The 21,172-nt window shown below is 51.0% G+C and overlaps 1 protein-coding gene across 6 annotated transcripts in view; it reads right to left on the bottom strand.

Moving 5' to 3' along the window:
- Nav2 (neuron navigator 2) overlaps positions 1-21,172 on the bottom strand; it is a 356,673-nt gene that overhangs the window by 28,078 nt on the left and 307,423 nt on the right. For all 6 annotated transcript variants that reach the window (XR_015736368.1, XM_087901386.1, XM_087901385.1 and 3 more), the window contains 9 exons: positions 18,902-18,954; positions 18,043-18,066; positions 17,855-17,929; positions 12,554-12,637; positions 12,148-12,259; positions 10,537-10,682; positions 7,279-7,451; positions 1,472-1,625; positions 286-448 (listed from right to left, as the gene is read on the bottom strand). Coding sequence is in view for 5 of the 6 variants with exons in the window: in XM_087901386.1 (XP_087757512.1) it covers positions 286-448; positions 1,472-1,625; positions 7,279-7,451; positions 10,537-10,682; positions 12,148-12,259; positions 12,554-12,637; positions 17,855-17,929; positions 18,043-18,066; positions 18,902-18,954 (984 nt within the window). In the remaining variant the exon portion in view is untranslated. The remainder of the gene's footprint in view (positions 1-285; positions 449-1,471; positions 1,626-7,278; positions 7,452-10,536; positions 10,683-12,147; positions 12,260-12,553; positions 12,638-17,854; positions 17,930-18,042; positions 18,067-18,901; positions 18,955-21,172) is intronic.

Below are 21,172 nucleotides of genomic sequence, written 5' to 3'. Positions count from 1 at the left end.
GCACGGGAGTGCCAGCCGCAGGCCTCAGTCTGCGCTGGTTTCCCATTAGTCACTCGCCCAGGCTGGTGGGCTGGGCCTGCCCAGAGCCCCCACAATCCACTCACCCAGACTGGTGTATTCAGCCTGTCCCCAGCCTGTGAGGCACTCAGTCAGGCTGGTGTCCATGGCCTGCTGCTGGTCCTACGAGCCACTTACCCAGGCTGGTGGACCGGACCTTCCCCCAGCCTGTTAGCCACTTACCCAGGCTAGTAGACTTGACCTGCCCCCAGGCTGCTAGCCACTCACCTAAACTGGTGGACTCTGGGAGGTTCAGGCTGTGCTGCGAGAGGCCTAAAGACTGTCTCGGGGAAGTGGAGATGGACACTTGGGAGGGGGCCCGGCTGCAGCCACTGCCTTGAGACTCAGACTTCAGTCTGTCATTCTCAGCTTTCAGCTTCTCAATTTCACTCTGCAAAAAGTAAGGAAGAGCCTGACTTAATAGATGGGAGCCATAAATTGAACATGCCTTTTCCGGGGGAAGAATTTGGAGGAACCCCGGTAGCCAGGCCAGCCAGAATCAGGCGCCCCTTGGGGAAACTGCACGGCACGCCCCACCTTCCCAGTCATTCAAGACTCTGGCAGGACTGGTTCCCAACTCATGGAGAACTGATCTTTAGGGAGTATTCAGAAACTGCCTTCCCAGGGGGTCTCCTGCCAGAGTGACCAGTGTGAAAGAGTCTGTCAGTCAAAGAGGTTTGAGAATTTAGGATGACAGATTTCTCAACTCCAGGACTTCTTTGAACATGAAGGAGCTGTTTGCCCTGTGACTCTGAGAAGGGCACACACTCATTGCGGAGCTGCTGCCCCTTCCAGGAGCCTCTCCCAGGGCCACGGAATGTTCTCTGGGACACAGCTCTCCAGTGAGGTCACCTTTAGCACAGTCTACAGGACTCTGCCGTTCCACAGTTGTCTATAAAGAGCCTAACGCAAGCGAGTCTTGGTGCAAAATGCAGCTCACAAGACTGGGCTGCAGAGGTGGGACCGGGAGGAACTGGTGTTGCAGCCACCTTCAAAGGAAGCCGCTGGCTGGCTCTTCCAGTTGCAGGGCGTGGCGAGGTCTGGGAGGAGCTTCAGGTGGAGCCTTGGAGGCGGGTCCAGTTTGGACAGACGGAGGGTACTCAGAGGGGGAAGGAATAGCATGACACAGATGGTGGGGACAGTCACTCATCACAGTGCCACTCAAGTAGTGCGTGATGTGTGGAAGTCAGAAGAGGCTAAGAGTGGGAAAGGCAGGGAGAGGGCTAAGTGGAGGGGGCCCCTGTGGAGGGAGGAGACAGTGTGGAGCCACACAAGGTCCGCTGTGTGGACTACCCACTCTCTAAAACCTAAAGAGAGGCAGGGAAGCAGCAACCACCAGCATGCCCGCACGGACCCTCTCGCCCCTGGGCTGCCACTCTGCAGCTTCCCGGGACTCTGCTTGCCATCCGCTCACCTGCATCCTGTTCATGGCCTCCCGGAGCTGGTCCAACTGGTGGGCGGAGCTGAGCGCCTCCAGGCGGATGTCTGTCAGCTTCATCTCCTTGTCTCTCAGCTCATTTCGTAGCTGCATGACCGTGTCCGCCTCAGTGTCGATACACTCGGAAATCCTAGGGAAAAAGGGTGGTACTGAGGACACGAACTCCGAGGTAACTCCGAGGTAACTCACTTGCCCCTATGAGATTGGTCCAGGGCAACCACTACTCAGGGCTCAGCACATATCAGCCCCTCCTCTGACCTCTACAGCGTTCTCAAGAGGATCATACCCAAAGCATCAAAATATCCAGTCTTTGTTATTCAACCTATGCAGAGCAATGGTTACAAGAAGGTCTCTAGCTTTCCCCGACATGGCACTAACAGGGTAACCAGGAACTGGAGACGGAGCAGTAACCATACTGCACTAACAGTGTAACTGGGAACTGTGGATGGGAACAGGTAGTCTTTTGGATATGAGCACTTGCCAGGCAGACACAGCCAGCCTGTCCCTTTCAGAAGTGAGGTAATAAGCAAGAAAAGAAACTTAAGAGCAAGGCTCCCCCGCCCCTGCAATGTGTGTGTGTGTGTGTGTGTGTGTGTGTGTGTGTGAGAGAGAGAGAGAGAGAGAGAGAGAGAGAGAGAGAGAACTGAACTTAAGAGTAGATAGAGTTAATCGGAATTGCATTTTAATTTTGAAACTCGCTCTTTGAAGTGTCTGCAGAGATCTGCTATTAGTCCCTCATGCCCTGCCTGCTTCTCACATTCGTTCTTACGTAAGAAAAAAAAGCAGACCTGAAGAGCAAGATCCAAGAGAATGAGGTGACAGGAACCCAAGCCGTCAGGGTGCCACGGCACAGTGTGGACCACTTTCTCACATCTGATAGAAGTGTGGTGACAGGAACCCAAGCCGTCAGGGTGCCACGGCACAGTGCGGACCACTTTCTCACATCTGAGAGAAGTGTGGTGACAGGAACCCAAGCCGTCAGGGTGCCACGGCACAGTGCGGACCACTTTCTCACATCCGAGAGAAGTGTGGTGACAGGAACCCAAGCCGTCAGGGTGCCACGGCACAGTGCGGACCACTTTCTCACATCCGAGAGAAGTGTGGTGACAGGAACCCAAGCCGTCAGGGTGCCACGGCACAGTGTGGACCACTTTCTCACATCTGATAGAAGTGTGGTGACATGAACCCAAGCCGTCAGGGTGCCACGGCACAGTGCGGACCACTTTCTCACATCCGAGAGACGTGCGGTGACAGGAACCCAAGCCGTCAGGGTGCCACGGCACAGTGTGGACCACTTTCTCACATCTGATAGAAGTGTGGTGACAGGAACCCAAGCCGTCAGGGTGCCACGGCACAGTGTGGACCACTTTCTCACATCTGATAGAAGTGTGGTGACATGAACCCAAGCCGTCAGGGTGCCACGGCACAGTGCGGACCACTTTCTCACATCCGAGAGACGTGCGGTGACAGGAACCCAAGCCGTCAGGGTGCCACGGCACAGTGTGGACCACTTTCTCACATCTGATAGAAGTGTGGTGACAGGAACCCAAGCCGTCAGGGTGCCACGGCACAGTGCGGACCACTTTCTCACATCTGAGAGAAGTGCGGCTGCTCTGCTCAAGAAAGAGCAAGGCCAGCTCCTTGTTCAGTTGCTAGGGTTTTTTGAGGTAGAAGACCTTAAAGCCATAGTAAACTGTAGCCACTGGGAGGGCCAGTTCTACTAAAATATAGTCTGTTACTTCTAAAGGATGGTGAGTGATTGGGAACAATTTGGATTGAAGATGAGAAAGAAAAAACTCAGAAAACCAAAACTCCAAAACCACCCTAAGCTCCCAGGTTTCAGATGATTGCCCAGGAGACAAAGTGCTTGGCCAGGGAGGTGGTTGCCATGTCGGCCACTTCCTAAGACTCAGGCGCTGGCTTAGAGGTCAAACAAAACCTATCTGTGAAAGAGGATGCCAGCAGAAGACGGTCAGAGAACTGTTCACAGACATGCAAAGGCTGGAGGAACGTCTAACGCTCCAACTGATGGGCTTTTCAGAGCTGTTTAATTGACCTGTATGTCAACTGTTTCTAAACAACAAAGCCACTTCCTCCTTTTTTAAAAGTTATCTGGGCAGGAGGCTCATGCCTAGAATCCTAGGAAGCTGAGGCAGGAGGACGGTGGCTTGTTTGGATACAGAGTGAGGCCCTATCACTAACAACTGAGGATGCATGCCATCTTCAGTCTCCTCTTGAATTCAAAACAACCAAACACAAGAAAAATCCCCAAAATGTTGTTATCCCTCTTCTGAACCTATGAGAGGTCAAAGGACTGTGGAACTCAAAATCAAAAGACCCTTTACCCGGCTCCCTGTGCAGGAGTGGCCTGCAGTTTGCAGGGCAGAACTACAGAGTTGTGCTTTTAGTTTCAGAGATGCGCATGGGTTCAGGGATGGCTGAGAACGTGCTGTCTGCTCCATGTGGTGCAAGCTTTGGGTTTGTTCCCTATTCCACTCGGCACTCTGCTGAGCTGCTGTCACATGGCCTGCGCTTCTCTAGGAAGCTCTCTCGGTGCCTGCTTTGTGACTAAACAAATGGCTGCTTTGCAATGCTGGCCAATCAGGACCTCCACAAAAGGAGTGGCTTGCCTGTCTACTCCCAAACTCACCCTGAGACTTAATCCCCAAACTCTGGCTTAATGATGTCTGGAGGCGGGACCTTGGGGAGGGCAGCCAGCATTAGATGAGGTCGTGAGAGTGCGGTCCAGTGTCTGGACATGAAGGACGGACCTAACTGAACAGGTCTGCTCTAGCCTGAGGTGTGAAGCTCTTCTGTCCCCTGACCATGCAGCAACGACCCAGAGAGAATGTCACCCAAAGGTGCCAAGCAGGGGCTACCATATGCACCGGACCTGAGCGCTCAATGAATGTCTAGTGTATAACTCACCTGATCTACTCTACGTAGATGAAAAGGGAAAAACACTGCACCTTTCTTTCCCCTGGTCCTTCCGTGCCTTGTTCTGCTTGGCACTAGATCCTTTAGGACTAGACTGTTCTCGAATCACTCTGAGCATCTAGTCACACCTGTCAACACACAGTAGGTATGCACACACAGTAGGTATGCAGCAGTGTTTCCTGGAGGTATCAGAAGCATGCTATTCAATTACCTTACACGCTGCCGTGATTCCGCTTTTAACGTGGGGAGGATGAGGCACAGTGCCACCATCATGCCCATGGTCACACTATTTAAGCATGATAATTCAGGAGGAAATCTGGAGGAAGAGGGGGTCGCTTAACTGGAGGTTGCTGGACTATACCCAGTAGGCAACCAACGCAGGCTTTCTTACCTCAGAGACCATGAACTAAAGTGACCTGATGTATGGGTTGTTTTTTTTTCCCAGTCCCTAGCACATTATTCTATCATCTCCCTGTCTTTCCAGATGTGGGATGCTGGCATACCCAATTTTAAATGTGTGGAGTGTGGGAAATGTGGCCTCCTCACAGCTGCCATCCCTTCGCCCACAGAGGAGCGATTTCTCCAGGCCTGACCCTCTGCCTTCGGTTTCATCTTTGAACCCCCTCTCAACTCTGCATTTGCACATTTTTATAAAACCTTTGAAGGTTGGAGAAAATAAGTATTTGCCCTCAACCCACCCTTTGGAAAACCAGACCCAAAACCAACATCTCCAATGTCCACGGAGGCTGTGGAATGTAAGAAAAGGGCCGGGGAGCCAAGAGCCAGCCCTGCCCATCCCTGTGGGGACAGTGGTTTGGGAGGCGCCGTCTTGCTCCTCCTGTTTGATGCTGCAGCTCACCACCTTTCTGACAGGCCACCCAGCGGCATGCGGCCAGGTTTCGATTCCCTCTCCCATGCAGTTATTCCCTCTGCTCCTGGGTCTCCTCCCACGCCACTGGCTACTCTGCCGTTGCTTCCTGAACTTTGAACGCCAGCGCATCTGAACTGGTCCTTGCCCTCTGCTCTGTGTCTCCACTCCACCCCACTGAGAGTCCCCAGATATGCACACGCAGGAGCTCCGGGCTGGCAGACACCTCTATATGAACTTCGCCTAGGCAGCTCACACATCAGGTGACTCCGGCGGAGCTCTGGATCGCCCGCAGTTGTGGTCTGAATGTGAGATGTCCCCCACAGGTCCCTGCGCTTGAGGACTTCATTCCCACCTGGGGCTGCTGTTTGGGAAGGCTGTGGAACCTTTAGGAGACAGAGCTGAAGTCTGTGTGTCACTAGGACTGGGCCTTGAGGCCTTATGGCTCAGCCCCTACTTTCTGTCCACTCTTTGCTTCTTGATTGTGGGTGCAATGTGACCTGCCATCTCTTTACTTCCTGACTGTAGATGTAATGTGACCCGCCACCTCACGGTCCTGCTGCCACACATGTCCCACCACGATGAACTATAAACCAAAACAGCCCTTCCTCTCTTCAGCTGCTTCTTGTCATATATCTGGTCACAGTGATTTTTAAAAAAAAATGCCAAGTATACTGCCCCGCCTCACTTGGGTCTCCCATCAGCCATTCAGTCATTGCAAACACCTGAGGGTCTCTGAGCCAACAGGGGACCCACCAGCACACGCAGCTGGGGTAGGATGAGGGACCAGACCCAAACCCTAGAGAAATCACTATGCCAGATAGATATACACAGTGGCAAAGAAGAAAGCAGAGGATGGGCATGGGTGGTGGTGGCTCTTCCTTTATGCACGATGGACAGGACAGGTCTCATGGATAAGGTCAGCTTGAGCAGAAACCTGAGGGAGGAATACTCAGAAGAAGAGCACGGCCAAGGGCAGAGGCCAAGGCCTGGAGGGTTCAGAAGACAGAGAAGGCGGAGCATGGAGGATGCTGCTACCTCTGCCATCTCCCTCTACTCCCGATGGCCCACCTTGCTTTCCACAGAATTCTAATCCAGTTTAGGTCACTTTGCTGCCTAAACTTTCTCTGCCCCTTGCTGTCACACTTGAAACCAAATATGATGAAACTGATCTCAGAGTTCCACTCACTGCGGCACCATCTGTCTCCTGGCACCGTGCTGTTCCTGGACCGTCCTATAAGCGAGCAGGCTCCACCCCCTCAGACTATCAGCCCATTTCCACGCTGGGATCTTTACTGTTGGTTTCTTGGCAAGGCAGCCTTGCTCAGCGTGAGGCCGATGCATGATCACCAAAGCCCACTGCCTTCTTTGCTTGTTCCCTAGCAAGGTAGCATGGTCTCGGGTTTCAGACAGTGGGCTTTGGTAGGAGCAGAAAGGTGCCTCCTGTAGGCGGCTCGCAAAACCCTCCCATGGGACCTTGTCCACATGTCCTTCTCCTGGTCAAGCTGGACACAACACTACCTACCAAGCAGAGGTTCTCCACCAGTTGACCAGGTTTGGGGTGAACCAGGAAGAAAGAACTATGTGAAGCTACTAGGCTTCGGAATTAGGTTTGTCACAGCTGCTAGTGTTTCTGATCAGAGTGAACCAGTGGCTCCTTCTGTTGTAAAGATCTCTGCTGAAGCGTCCCACTCAGAGGGACTTCCCCTGACTCCCCCAACTAAAGCGGTTCTATCCCACATTCCCTTTCCCTGCTGCTTGCATCTCAAGGGGTAGCAGCTCCTTCTCCAGCACCACGTCTGCCTGCATGCCGCCACGCCCCCTGCCATGACAATCGATAATGGACTAAACCTCTGAACTTTAAGCTGACACCTCAATCTCCCTTTATAAGAGTTGCCATGGTATGGTATCTCTTCACAGCAGCAGAAACCCTAACTAGGGCAGGGATCAAAAGGCACTGTCCACTAGATAGACTCACAGAGAGTTGGAGTGGGCATTCCTCAGCAACGGGGTAGAGCCCGTGGATCCATTGTGTGGCAACTTTGGCGAGGAAGGCAATGAAGAATCCGTCATCTCCTCGATGTCTGAGTGTGAGGATGCGGACTTAGGGGACTTCTTCTTCCCAAAGGCTTGCTTGAAGGAGCTGCGCAACTGAACACACAAGAGGGTCAGCCTCGTCGCGGTGAGGCCCCAGTGGAGGCATGCTTACAAAAGAGCAGTTCCGTGAGCCACATGTCCTCCCCACCCCCCACCCCCCGTCAATGGCAAAGGCACCTAGCAGCTCTGTGGAGTCAGTGCATTCGGGGAAGGGGAGTTATCTGGCATTGACAGCTCAGGATGGGCCTGTGGGGGCATTCCATGCCTACTCTTCGTTCCAGAACAGATGCCAACAGCAAGACAGAACCTGGCTCAGCGGGTGCATGTAGGGAGATGAGGTGACACAGCAAGAAAGCAGGATGCTCGGATGTGGGGACAGATGCGGATGAGGTTAGTCATGTCAATGGATGGGTTAGCTTGGTATCTGATAGTAAACTTGGGCTCGCTTACCTCATTGACCTGCCAGAGAAAATGCAAGCAAAAACAGGGAAGGGGAAGGAAAAAAAGACAATTTTTAACAGAGAAAGCCAGTGACACGGGAAGCTTAGGACTTTTCAGAGGCAACATGGCTCACTGTAAACACCACACAGAGGTTTCTGGTGGGAATGGGATGCTTGAACAGCATGGGATGCGGGAGCATCTTCTTCCATCATGAGAGGAAGGGAAGAGCGAGCTGAGGGGTGCCCTGCAGTCAGGACTTGCCCTGCTTTCCTGTCCGTCTGATCATCTCCCTGCCTCTTTTCAACCATCTCTTAAGTCTGAACGACCACAGGAGGAGCATCTTATTTCCTCAACAACGGAGGACTGACATCTGCAGTGATCCCTGGAGTCTGCACAGCTCTTTGCTGTGCCCATGTAGGGCGTCCCGCTCTCCTTTCATGAGGGACGCAATCGAACAAGCACAGAGTCTGCCTATCTCACTGAGGAGTTCTACAGCTGTCTGTGGAACTCATTAACTATATTGGAAAAACCAGAAAACAGGTAAGGTCGTTCCCCAGCCTCTGAGGCAGACACGGAAATTCTGATGAGAACATGAGAATTAAACAAAATTTTCCAAGGGCCATGGCCAGCATGTATTTTTCTAAATCTACAAAACAAAAATAATCATATTTTGTCTCCAAAACAGGTATCTTAGGAGTCATTTCCTTTTTCTGGGACCTTTTTTTTCTTTCTGAAAATATGTATTCTAGGCTTTTCCTCACTGTGAGTCATGAGGCCTTTCCCAGTGGATGTATCTGACAAGCTGCTTGCCCAGCTTGTGGACAAACTCCAGCCCACTGCTCCCTTGCTGTCTCCTGATGTTCCAGTTCACAGACGGTAGTCCTAGAACCGGGCTTTACTCCAGCCCACCGCTCCCTTGCTGCCTCCTGCTGTTCCAGTTCTCAGACAGTAGTCCTAGAACCAGGCTTTGCCACACAAGCCACAGAGCTAGAGCGCCAGGTAAAAGGGAAGTCACAAATTTAGACGGAGTTAAGCTTTGGGGTACGCTGAGAATCTGTTATCTGTCTTTCCTGGCTTCGTGAGGAAGTGAGAATTAATTGTCTAGAAGCAACACAAACAGGTTTCATTTCCTGGCTAGAAGAAAACAGCTGGGATTTTTCTTTTCCTTTTTAAAATTTATTATTATTATTAATTATTATCATTATTATTATTATTACTATTACTACCACTATTGTGCATGTGGGGGGTAACGAGTGTGCCACCACCCATATGTAGACGGCAGGGGCAACTTTACGCAGTTGGTTCTTTGTATCTTTATGTGGTCCCAGGGATCAAACTCAGGTTATCTGGCTTGCATGGCAAATGCCTTTCCCCATTGAGCCATCTCACTGGCCCTGTAGTTGTCACGATAATTCTCACATCATCTTGAGAGTCTGAGCAGGCTACATTTATCAACTGCATGCTGGAGATGGCGACATAAGCTACTCTTCTCTAGCCACGATAAATAAGTTGCTAAAGAAAACGGCTTGTCACATAAAGAAAAAGAAAAAAAAACTAACCAGCATGGTAAGAGGATCACACGGAGATGGCCTGGTAGCTCACCTCGAAGTCCCCTATTCCTAACTAGACCTCGCCACCCATCCAAGATGATTTAAGATGAGTGAGACAGATATGGCATGAAGGACAAGACGCCACCATGAAACACGACAGTGTCAGTGCTGACAATGGGGTTTGGTGAGCCTGGCCACTCAAGACGTACCCTGGTACTAGGTGTCCCTGGTAAGTAACATGCCTCCCTCGCCAGGACAGTAGTCATGAAACTGGGCAGAAGTGCTTGGGATTTTCTTGGAGCAAAGAAAGCCGCCTTTGGCGCTCCCGGCAGAAGCTCAAGGAGTGTTTTAGGAGACAGGCTCGCGACTGTATTGGACTCAACATTCACCGGCCCTCGCCTGAGCTTGGGCCTCTGACCACTAATGCTAACACCATGAAACATACTTGGAGAACATGGTTACAAAACTTCGGTGAGAGCGTTGGTTTGATGCTCTGCAAATAAATAAATAACAGTCCTGTGGCGGCACACCCAGTAATCCAAGCCAAATTGGGAGGCAAAGGTGGGACTCTTGCTAGCTGGGGCTAGCCTGGTCCACACAGTGAGTAATGATACCAGCAAGGCCTACATAGTGAGACCTTGCATTAATAAGTATATAAATAAACAAGAAAAGAGTATGGTTGAGGATGAAATAACTATAGATACATGGTATAAAAACCTTCTTTGGAACTAAGAAGAAACTATGGGTGAGGAGTCTTGCCAAAAGCTCCAGAGAGGTCTTACTCGGGAGTGGGGCAGGCATGAGTCCCTGAGTTTCGTCCCCAGTCAATAGGAATGAGATTCACTGAGCTCTGAACTCTGTGGCCAACGTAAGAGGAGAAAGAAATGAGAGATACATGAAATGAGAGATGGGCACATCACACAGTCTCACGAAGAGAAAAACCACAGTGTGGGGCCTGATCCATGCCACTGCTCTGCTGAGCACAACTTCGGTCTGGGTGAAAGGCCGACCCCAAGGCGCTTCCTTGGATCTGCTCTCCAAGGCCTGTGGTTCTGAGGTTAGGAGGCAGCCTGGGATTTATCTGTGGACACCTATTGTGGGGGACAGCGCGAGACGGCCCCCGGGGGAGTCCAGGGAGGTGCCCTCACCCAGTTTTTCCTCTTCTTCTTCTTCGAGTCGCTCTCTATGTTGCTGCCCACGCTCGAGTGGCTGGTGGCACTATTGATGCTGGAGACGCTGTCAGAGGAGTGCTGTCTGCGGATGCGCAGGTCTGCGGCCTGGGTGCCGCCGTTTCCTGGAGAGAGCAAGCAAGGCGTGTGGGCCCTAGAGTAGAATCTTCTGTCCCCAGGAATGGCCTCCTCCGATCCAGGGCATCTGGACTGAGGTGGTACCTCTATGCCCCGTTGCTGGCTGGAAGAGTCTTGAAGTGATAATGGCTATGCCCTCTTTCTCATGGAAGACAGAAAGGCTAAGGAACACTCCCCAACACCAGCTCTCTGTTTGGACACAGAGGGGGTTATACCTGTAAACCCAGAAGTATTCCCTGCTGGAGCTCCTTTGATCTCTTCTCTTCAGCCCCACTAGGGATGGCACCCAGGGCTCCAGTGATCTCTCCTTGTTGATCGCTACATTCCTGCCCTGCTTGCCTCCTGTGGCCCTTTGGAGGCACTGATCCCATGTCCTTCCAGGCCCTCCACGATTCTCTTCCCTCAGCCTTCCGTGCTCCTTCCTCCACTCTGCTGAGCTAATGCTTTCTAACCCTTCTTACCTCACCTCCATCACTGCTGTTTTTGGGGAGAACAGCAATGCCAGAAATAACAAGAGACGGCCGACATTGTGGTTGCGGCTAGCTTTCGTCCCATGGATAGAGCTGTCTCTAATCCCGAATAGGGCTTATTGTAGGGCCAGAAAGTCTGAGGGTCCAGGCCCACTTTGTTTCCAACTACCCTTTGACCTTAGAAAGTCACCATCACCTCTGAAGCCCTTGGCTACCATCAACAGGAGCAAAGGGTCCTCATAATATAGTTGTGAAAAGAAAGATAATGAAAAAACACAAAGCGGGGGCTGGAGAGATGGCTCAGTGGTTAAGAGCATTGCCTGCTCTTCCAAAGGTCCTGAGTTCAATTCCCGGCAACCACATGGTGGCTCACAACCATCTGTAATGAGGTGCCTTCTTCTGGCCTGCAGAATATTGTGTACATAATAAATAAATAAATATTTAAAAAAACACACACACACAAAGCCCAACAATTTATTAGGGCAGTTTCCTAGGGTTTCCAAGAGATGAATCCAGGTGGGCAGTGGTGGCACACGCCTTTAACCCCAGCACTTGGGAGGCAGAGGCAGGAGGATCTCAGTGAGTTGGGGGTCAGCCTGGTCTATGGAGTGAGTGCCAGAACAGGCTCCAAGAGCTAGACAGAGAAACCCTGTCTCGGAAAACCAAACCAAACAAACATGCAAACCCATTCTACTCTCTCTCCAATATGCAAACAATCACGGAGGCACGAGAGAGAAGCCAGAAAACACTAGGCTGCTTCTCCATAAGAAACCCAGTTCTTCAGTCTTTAAGATTTATCAGAGAAGATTGTACTACCCTAGCCATCTCTGCGGTGGCCAGGAGCAAGCAGATGAAAGGGGTCTGCATTCTGGGACCTGCCCTTGGATCTACAGCTTGAGTCCCAGTCTCTTGGCCCATAGCAGGGGCTGCACCCTTGTACTATACCATGAGAGAGGGTGTCTACGGCGTGTCTCGTGGTTACCTTTGCAGCTCAGCTCTGGTGTATTGATCACTCCGTTAATGGCAGCCTGGGCAGCTGCATTCTGTTTCTTTAGCAGCTCGATGGTTTTTCTTAACTCATTCAGCTCCGAATCCTGAAGGTGAGAAAGATACAACAGGTAGGTTCCCAAACCAGCTCCAGAGAGCACAACGCCGGCCTGGACAGCGGCGAGCAATGACAAAGGGGTGCCACAGAGCTGTCCCATACATGATGGATCTAAACTCAGCGTAAGGACATCAGGGAGCACAGGAGGCCACTAGATCCGTAGGAGACACAGGACCAACATTTGATCTATTCTTGACATTCAGCCTCTACTGGTCTAAGCCATATGTTAAAATCAGCACCTCCATCTGAAGTGACAGAGGAGCAATGGCACCCCCGGGCTTACCTTCTGCTCTGCGGTCATAGTTAAACTCTGCAGTCTGATGGTCATGTTTCCAAGACTCTGCTCAAAGGCTGCCACGAGGTGAGCCTGCAGCAGAAGATGAGACCTCAGTGATGTCATCTTGCAAGGCCACAGTGCCAGAGGGGGAATGGATTCTCCAGACAGAAACTTAGAGCCTCTTTGTGTGGCCTGCTCAGGTTCGGTCTCCCACCACCTCTCTGGGACTGTTGATTCTAGCCTTGCCCTTGCTCAAGTCCTTCTTCCTCGAGCATCCTTCCCCCATACCTTTGCCCTACCCACTCGTGGCCTAGCTAATCTGCACATGTCTGGCTGGTGACACCACCAGCCTGGGTCTATTCCCTCGCACTCACAGGTCCACTGTATTCAACACACTTTGAGGTTGTCGTTGGAAATACTCGGGGCCTGTGACTGCCAGTTTATGGCTGATTCCACAGCACACAGTGGTAGGATCTGCTGTTCACCGATCACCACGCTCACGGGAAGCAGGGTTGTAGAGTGAATGGACAAAGTGGCTGGCTTATTTTCCTTGTTATAATCCTCATTAATAAAAAGCTACTGAAAAGGCCCATCTGCTCCCTGGATGACGAGACCTTTCCCAGCTCCCCCAGGGAGACACTTTCCTCCAGGCTCCCACACTGTGATATTCTCTTGATAGAAGACACCAGATGCAACATCTTACACAAGGCTTGGAAAAAGGTTTCAAAAGAAGCCACTTATAATTAGAATATGCATCCAATCTTCAGATGCTACAGTGTAACAATATAAAACTATTTCTGTTGGACTGAAGAGATAGCCCAGCTGTCAAGAGCTCTCTCCTTCCACCATGTGGGTCCTGAGATCAAACTCAGGGCATCAGACAAAGCAGGCCTGCCTGCATTGACCCTCAAAGCCACCTTTCTGTCTGACATTTGTTTTTGGTCCCTGGTTCACATTTTCTTTCTATAGACTAATTTATTTTTTATTTTATGTGTATGAGTGTTTTGTCTAAATGAATATAAGTGTACTATATGCGCGCAGGTGTCTGAGGAAGCCACGAGAGATGTCAGAGCTCCCTGGAGCTAAAGTTACAGGTGACTATGAGCCACCATACAGGTCTGGGGACTGAACTCAGGTCCTCTGCAGCAGAGGACAACAGTTTGGCTCTTAGAACCTGAATCTGGCCGTTCACATCCACCTGTAACTCTGGCTCTAACATATCCAAGGCCCTTTTCTTGCTTGAACACACTGGAACAAACACACACATATATAAATAAAACATAAAATAAATCTATTTTCAAAACAAAACAGTAGTCCAGCAGTGGTAGCGCCCACCTTTAATCCCAGCACTCAGGAAGCAGCGGCAGGCAGAGTTCAAGGGAGTTCCAGGACAGCCAGGGCTTCCCAGAGAAACACTATCTCGAAAAAAAAAACAAAGCCAACTACCACCATCATTATCAACAACAACAACAACAACAACAACAACAACAAAAACAATAGCTGGGCATGGTGGCACTTGCTTTTAATTCTAGCACTTGGAAGGCAGAGGCAGGCAGATCTTTGTGAGTTCGAAGCCAGCCTGGTCTATATAGAAAGACCCTGATTCAAATAAGTAAACAAACAAACAAATGTATAGCTTGGAACTGAGGAAGGTGTTTCTTGAGGTCAAGATCAAGAGGTTAGCATGCCAAAACTAAGCCTGTTTGTACTGGAGAGTAACGAACACTTGATGCGTCGTTACTGATTGAATCAACTGCTGGTTGAATTGGGAATCCAAAAAAGCCATTAAAACCAAGTCGAAGGGGCTAGAAAGATGGCTCTGCAGCTAAGAGCACTTGCTACTCTTATAGAGGACATGGGTTTACCACTCCTGCTGAGACGGATGCAGAGGACCAGAGGCTGGGGATGAGCCTGGAAAAACGAGATGTGACCACACTGTAAAAACCCAGAGAAGAAGGTGATCAACGACCCAAGGAAAGAATAAGAGAGTGGGATACGTGGGCAGGGCTGTGGATTTCAACCTAAGGAGGGAACTGCAGAGTGGCCCAGCCATGGTTTACTAGACTTCATCACGACAGGCTGGCTGGGTCTAAGACAGCAGACGAGGCCAGGACCATGGCTCAGGCACACCATCACAGCAAGACTACATGGATGGTTTCTTGTTGATTACACTCTATATGGTTGAAATGAAGAAAATGCCTCTTTACTTCTTTAGCTTACCTTGAATAATACAGGGCGAAATATTTTTTAAGTAATTTATTTTTATTTTATGTGCATTGGTGTTTTGCCTGCAGGTATGTCTGTGTGAGAGTATCAGGTCTCCCAGGAGTTACAGACAGTTGTGAGCCGCCATGTGGGTGCTGGGAATTGAACCCAGGTCATTTGGAAGAGCCGTCAGTGCTCTTAACTATGGAGCCGTTTCTGCAGCTTACTCCCTCTCCTCCCCCCCCCCCCCCGTCAGAGTCTCACAGCCTTTCTTGGGCTAGCCTGGTAGTTACTACATAGCCTAGGCTGGCCACGAGCTGGCACCTTCCTGCTTCAGTTTTCCTAGCATTGGGTCATCCTACCCACTAAAGCGAATCAACTCAAGATGACATGGTGGGTAGAGGAAGTGGGTCAGGGCACAGCGTGCTGTCCTCACCCAGCAGAGGGAGGAGTGAGGCCGGGTGATTTGCATTCGTTTTCATTCTGCAGCTAACCTGCACCCGTGATCCCTGGAACGCCCCCGCTCACTCAAACTGTGAACGCATGTTTACAAGCTCAGAAAGCCGCTTAGCGCTGACGGGGTCAGAGATCCAGCTCCGCTAGCCAGCGAAAGGGCTGCTTTTGTTTCCTGAGCACAGCTATGAAAACACGGGGGAGGCAGGGCCTAGCAGCGCTGCACAACATAATACAACAACCTTCCCGCCAAGAGACATTCTCACATTCCCAGGGAAAACAAATGGAGAGCTAGGAAAACACCAGCGAGGGCAGCCCGGAATAGCCTGTCCTAGGAAAACAAACATAGCTTGGTCTCCGAGAAAGATGGCAGATAATAAAACGGTAGTGGCTGAGGTGGAGTGTGGAGTGTGGTACGACTAAATATTTACTTTAAAACAAGACTGCACTCAGCAGCTTTTGGGAGGTGCAACACACTCTGGCCTTACTCCAACCCATCTAGCACAGAGGGTTCAGGACCACAGGCCAGCCCGGGGCTCCTGGTGGCAGATCAGGTAGATGGAAAGAGTAACCCAAGGTCACCTGACGGTGCATCAAGGGCAGCACTGGATGACTGTCACAAATCACGAAGCATTTATTTCTTGGGGGCAGGAGGTCACTGTCCACCTCCCTGGGTTTGCATTCAGTTCTGAACTCAGGTGCATACATTGGACTTTCCAATGAGAGGACCTATTCAGGATACCATTGACACTTTATGAATAGAAGAATCTAAACCTGAGCATTCAGCTCTGAGATGGTTTCTAATGATTTCTTAGACTTATTATCTTAAGCGGGTGTGGGGGTGTGCATGCGCGCACACACACACCACATTTAAATATGGGTACCTAAAGAAACCAGCAGAGGGCACCAGACCTGGAGCTAGAGTTACAGGCAGTTATGAGTCACTTGAAAGGGATGCTAGGAACCTAACTCGGGTCCTCTGGAAGAACGGTGAGCCAACCATCCTGATGATGGAGAGGGGAAGAGAATAAAGGACCGCGAAGCGCGTAGTGACCTGGCGTGTCAAGGTTTAGGGAAATGGTCGGAGGTTTCCGACGATGCACAAGAGTTTGGGAGAAGGGTGATGATGAAGGCAGCTACACGTCCCGGGCTTGTAATTAAGGGTGTGTCACGCTTCCCATGCAGATCTAAGAGTCTGCACGCTTCCTGGAGTCAATCAGGCTCGAGCAGGAATTACCAGGTAAATGACTACTCTTTGGCTCTGACTCACTCTCCTGGTCAAAGGAGAACAGCCTCTGAAGTGGCTCCTGCTGTTGGAATGCAGGGGGATCACACAGGGTGCTCCCCCTGCCAGGCGCTGGTACCCTTATCTGGGCTGCTATGAGGCTGGGCTATGAACTCTTGGGCAGGAAGCCTGGCCTTGGAGTCCCCCAGCATCTCCCCAAATCTCTGGGTCACAGCCCCGCCCTCCGTGGGGCTCCTCTGTGGAGCTCCCAGATAGGCTGGGAGATCCTTGCCTCTCCTCTACTCTATTTGGTCCAAATAGCAAGCTGAGCCTCCACACTGACTGGATTCTCCCCCAAGGTCCCCAAACTCCACCGAACAGCTCAGACACTCATCTGCCCCTCATCTTTCCTCTAATGATGCCCTGCCTCTCTCCTCACTCCTGACCTCAGGTACTGACTGGGTAAGCCCCTCACAGTTCTCCTTGGGCCTTGCAAAACTGTTCACTTTCGCTAGGATGCTGCACCAGATAGCAATCTGGTGTTACTCCCTCTGGGGAACCCTGACTCCCTCCCACCTCCCACCGAGAGGCAGCGTGGCACGCCTGTGTTTTTTTCATCGCTGTGGCGTGAATGACCGTGTCCCAGGGAGCTTGCTGGTCCCGAGCTAGCATGGGAAGGTGGCTGCCTTACTGTTGGAGCCCCAGCCTAGTGTTGCCAGCCCTAGGAAAAATGGCCAGACAGACAGAATGAAAGCGGGCAGTGCTGAGCACTGTGTGTGACGTAATTACAGAGCACTAGCTGTTTATCACGAAGCCACAGGCGTCTTTCTACCCCCCCCCCCCGAGTTCCTTTGTGTTCCCACCTCCCTGAAGGCCACAATCTTCAGAAAGAAGACGGGGAATGAGTTAACAGTTCAAAGATCGCAAGCCTTGGTCACCTCCCAACACAGGGAGACAGCGACTGTCCCATTACATAGACGAGCAAAGCCAGGCCCAGATGTGACAGAGAGTGGCCCAAGCCAGACTGCTAGCACCTGACCTGGCATCAGTGTCCACAGGGCTAAAGCCTATGTCCTTTTGAGCCCACAGAGTTACTCATGGAGTGTCCAAAGACCCAGGGCCTCAAGGAAGGGCTCCGAAAGCAGATGGCTATTTCCTATCCAACCTCCAGTTTCTCCTCTGTCTTGTCCTTGGTCCCCACTTGGTTTTATCTCCAGCTTCTGCCCTGTTACATCCTTGGCTACCTCCCTGACCAGTACTGCTGTTGGCTTCCATTAGTGCCCCTAAGCTCCCGCCCACCCTGTTCCATCTCTGGCTCCCGCTCAGCCCAGCTCCTGCGCCCACCCTGTCCTGTCCCCGGCTCCCACCGTGTGTGCGTGTGTGCGTGCACACGTGTGAGTGTGCATTCCTGAATAGGCACTCACATTTGCGGTCAGCTGGGTGGTCAGTGCAGACACCTTTTCCTGGGAGGCATCCAGCTCCCGCCGCAGCTTTCGGATCTACAGAGACAGGCACAGGGTTACCTGCTTGGGGGGAGTCCGTCTCCAGACTGAGCTAGATGGAATTAACACTGAGAGTGAGAAAGAGCTCTGGAAGGTAAACCGTTCCTTACCTCTGACTGGCATTTCTCTTCTGGCTGTAAATAAATCATAAAGAAAGTCAAAACAGTGAAGGAAAAGGAATAATGCAACCCAGTCAATGGGGACTGCTGAGTCTGCTAACTTGGGAAAGTTTAGAATTTTTTTCTTTAAGTTTTTTTTTATTTTTATGTGTATGCATACTTGCCTATATGTATGCATACACACACACACACACACACACACACACACACACACACACACACACATATATATATAACTAGTATCTATCCATGGAGGCTAGAAGAGGGCATTGGATTTTCTGGAACTAGAGCTACAGATGACTGAGAATCACCATGTGGGAATTGAACCCAGGTCCTCTGGAAGAGCAGCAAGTGCTCATAACTGCTGAGCCATCTCTCCAGCTCCTGATTTTGACTGGCTTCTTTTCTGGTATAAGTCTATAAACTGGAACAATTACATCCACCCACCAGAACAGCCAAATACAAAAGCCCAGTATTCTAATAAATCAGGAAGAATGTGAGGGTTGTTTTAACCATTGTGGTGACAAGGAACCACCACATGTTCCATGTGGTGGCTTCCATGTGAAGATGTGGGTAGAAGGTGGGGTTACGTATATGTGCACTCAGCTTTTACATGGGAGCTGGGTATCAGAACTCAAGTCCTCATGCTTGGGAGATAATCCCTTCACCCACTGAGCCTTCTCCCCAGCCCCAAGGGGGATGTGAATTTCAAATCTTTTTCTCCTAGGAGTTGATCCTTCTATAATGGGAATACTTTCCACAGCTGGGATGCTTATAATCACTCCTGACAGACTTGATAACAGAGCGTGTTGTGTGCAACGCACAGCCACTGGCGATGGCTGAGACTCACCGTGGAGTAGATGGAAGACGTGCTGGAGACCAAGGACAGCGAGGATCCGTGAACTGTTGGAAGTAAACAAACAGGGTCAAAGGTGCAGCTGGCTGCTGAGAGAGAGAGAGAGAGAGAGAGAGAGAGAGAGAGAGAGAGAGAGAGAGAGAGAAAGCGAGAGAGAGAGAGAGGAGGCTAGCCCTTCAGGACACCATGGACTCATCCTGGCTGTGACTGTCATCGTGGCCCAATACTTCCTGGGTTGAGCACAGGTCAGAGCCAAATAATCCATTAAGGAAGTCATTTTTGTCATACCACATTTTTCTTAACTAGCAAAATAACACACGTTTCTGGGATCATATATTCACGTAACCAAACGTTCATACCGCCGAGGGTTCAAACGCAGGGCAGTGTGGCTGTGGAGATTGTAACCACACTCTTCAGAGGCAGCCTGTGGCTGTTTCGGATTGTGCCTACTCAGGTCCGATGCACGGTTCAGCGTCGTGACCGTGCGGCAAAGCTGCCTTGTCTCATACCCACTAGATGCTTAGAGATGAACGCTTGTCATAATCAATCCACACAGCCTTGGAGCAGAGATCAGTGGAAACCACAGCATTTCTGCTGAAGTATGGGGCTTGCACAATGTCTATACGTGATGAACAAGGGTGTTCTCTTCCTTGCTTGGTAACTATAGGTTCTGACTCAGAACCACACTCACTCACTCCTAGCGTGAGGGACTTTTCATTATCGGCTCTCACTTTGAAGTGTGCTCTTTTCTGGGACTAGGGATTCAAGCTGCCGTCTTCTCTTCTCTTTCAGGGAACCTGATTCTTACTTTCTCAACAACCTCCTGGTAACTTGTCTGGAAGACAGAACTAGCCCAGGGTCCAGACACGGCAGGTATTTTAAGTGGGCACAGTTCTCCTGACCACAGGTGGAAAGCCTTATGTCCCCACATCCCACCAGAGCAGGAGCCCACCTGTGACCAGGCAAGGCTGGGGACACTCTCCACACACTACTGAGTCCACGAGTCACCCTAGCAGTGCACTCGGCCCACTTGCCACTTAGCAGGTAGTAGAATCTGCCTACCAGCAAGATATTGAACAGTCTGTCTGGTGCTTGGGAACCTGCCTGTGGCGTTACTAATAAACCTTCCCTGTCGCCCCACACTGTGTTCCTCTCACAGGGGCTTATCCGGCTATCCTGGACTTCCTTTCCAGGCAATCTCTAGATGGCGCTATAGAGCCTGCTTCCGAGGCTCTGCCAGTGCCGTTCTTTGTCGAAGGTGTTTCTAACCCTACCTGGCCCAGTCCAGCACAATCCAGAGCTCCTTCTCCTCTCACTAGCAGGCATCTACCAATGTCTCTGAGGCTGGGGCTCCACCAGGACTCACAGCCACCCTCCCAGGTAATGCCAGGCTCCAGATCTGCTCCCTGTTTTTCTACTAAGCATGACTAATCTGACTCACACCCCATAAAAAGCAGGTTAAGGTGTTAATGGCCAATAATGGTTTCTGTACTAACATGCCCACAGGTTCAGAAGTACCAAGGCACTTCCGTACAACAGACCGAAGTGGACAGAGTGCCTGGGAGGCCTGCTGGTGGAAGAGACAAGGGGTCATGTAGCCACCTCCAGCCACCCTGCCAGGGCTGGCTCAGAGGCCTGAGCCGGGACAGCACACACACACTCTGGCTGCTGTTTTGTCTCCCACTTTTCCATCTCAAACATATCAGTTTCTTGGCAGTCAGGACCAGCTCAGGGACCCAAGCAGAGGTGGCACATTGGGCACGCTTCGAGTGGAGACATTACTTTTCTCTGGAATAATGCATCTCACTTGGAAGTCAGTGACGGCAAGACTGTGGTCCAAAGAAACAGGCTCCTTGGCTTTCTGCGCCCCACCAACCTGAAGGTGGCTGTCCTGACCGGCTGTGGCCCAGCTGATCTTTAGGGTGAGCTGCAGAGCCTGGGAGGATGGATATGGGGCTTCCTGAACTACGAGAGTTTCAGCCCCCAAACCACTAAGCTTGATGGAGCTTTCTCGCCGCACCTCCAGAATTCCACAGCTGGACAGACAAAGGTCTCCTGGAACTCAAATGACATGACTTGCTTACGGCTACACAGAAATCCAAGGACAGGATCTGTTGACTGGAGGTCTGGACGTGAATCTGTTTGCCTATATGACCTGTTTTGCTAAGTTCCGATTTTTACCTTTAAAAATCCCTTTGGTGGGCTGGCCAGATGGTTTAAGTTGGTAAGGGTGTTTAATACCAAACCTGACAAACTGAGTTCCCT

Source organism: Myodes glareolus, chromosome 24 (genome assembly GCF_982192425.1).
Source record: "Myodes glareolus chromosome 24, mMyoGla1.1, whole genome shotgun sequence".
Classification (NCBI taxonomy): domain Eukaryota; kingdom Metazoa; phylum Chordata; class Mammalia; order Rodentia; family Cricetidae; genus Myodes; species Myodes glareolus.
This window is presented reverse-complemented; position numbering and strand designations above follow the sequence as displayed.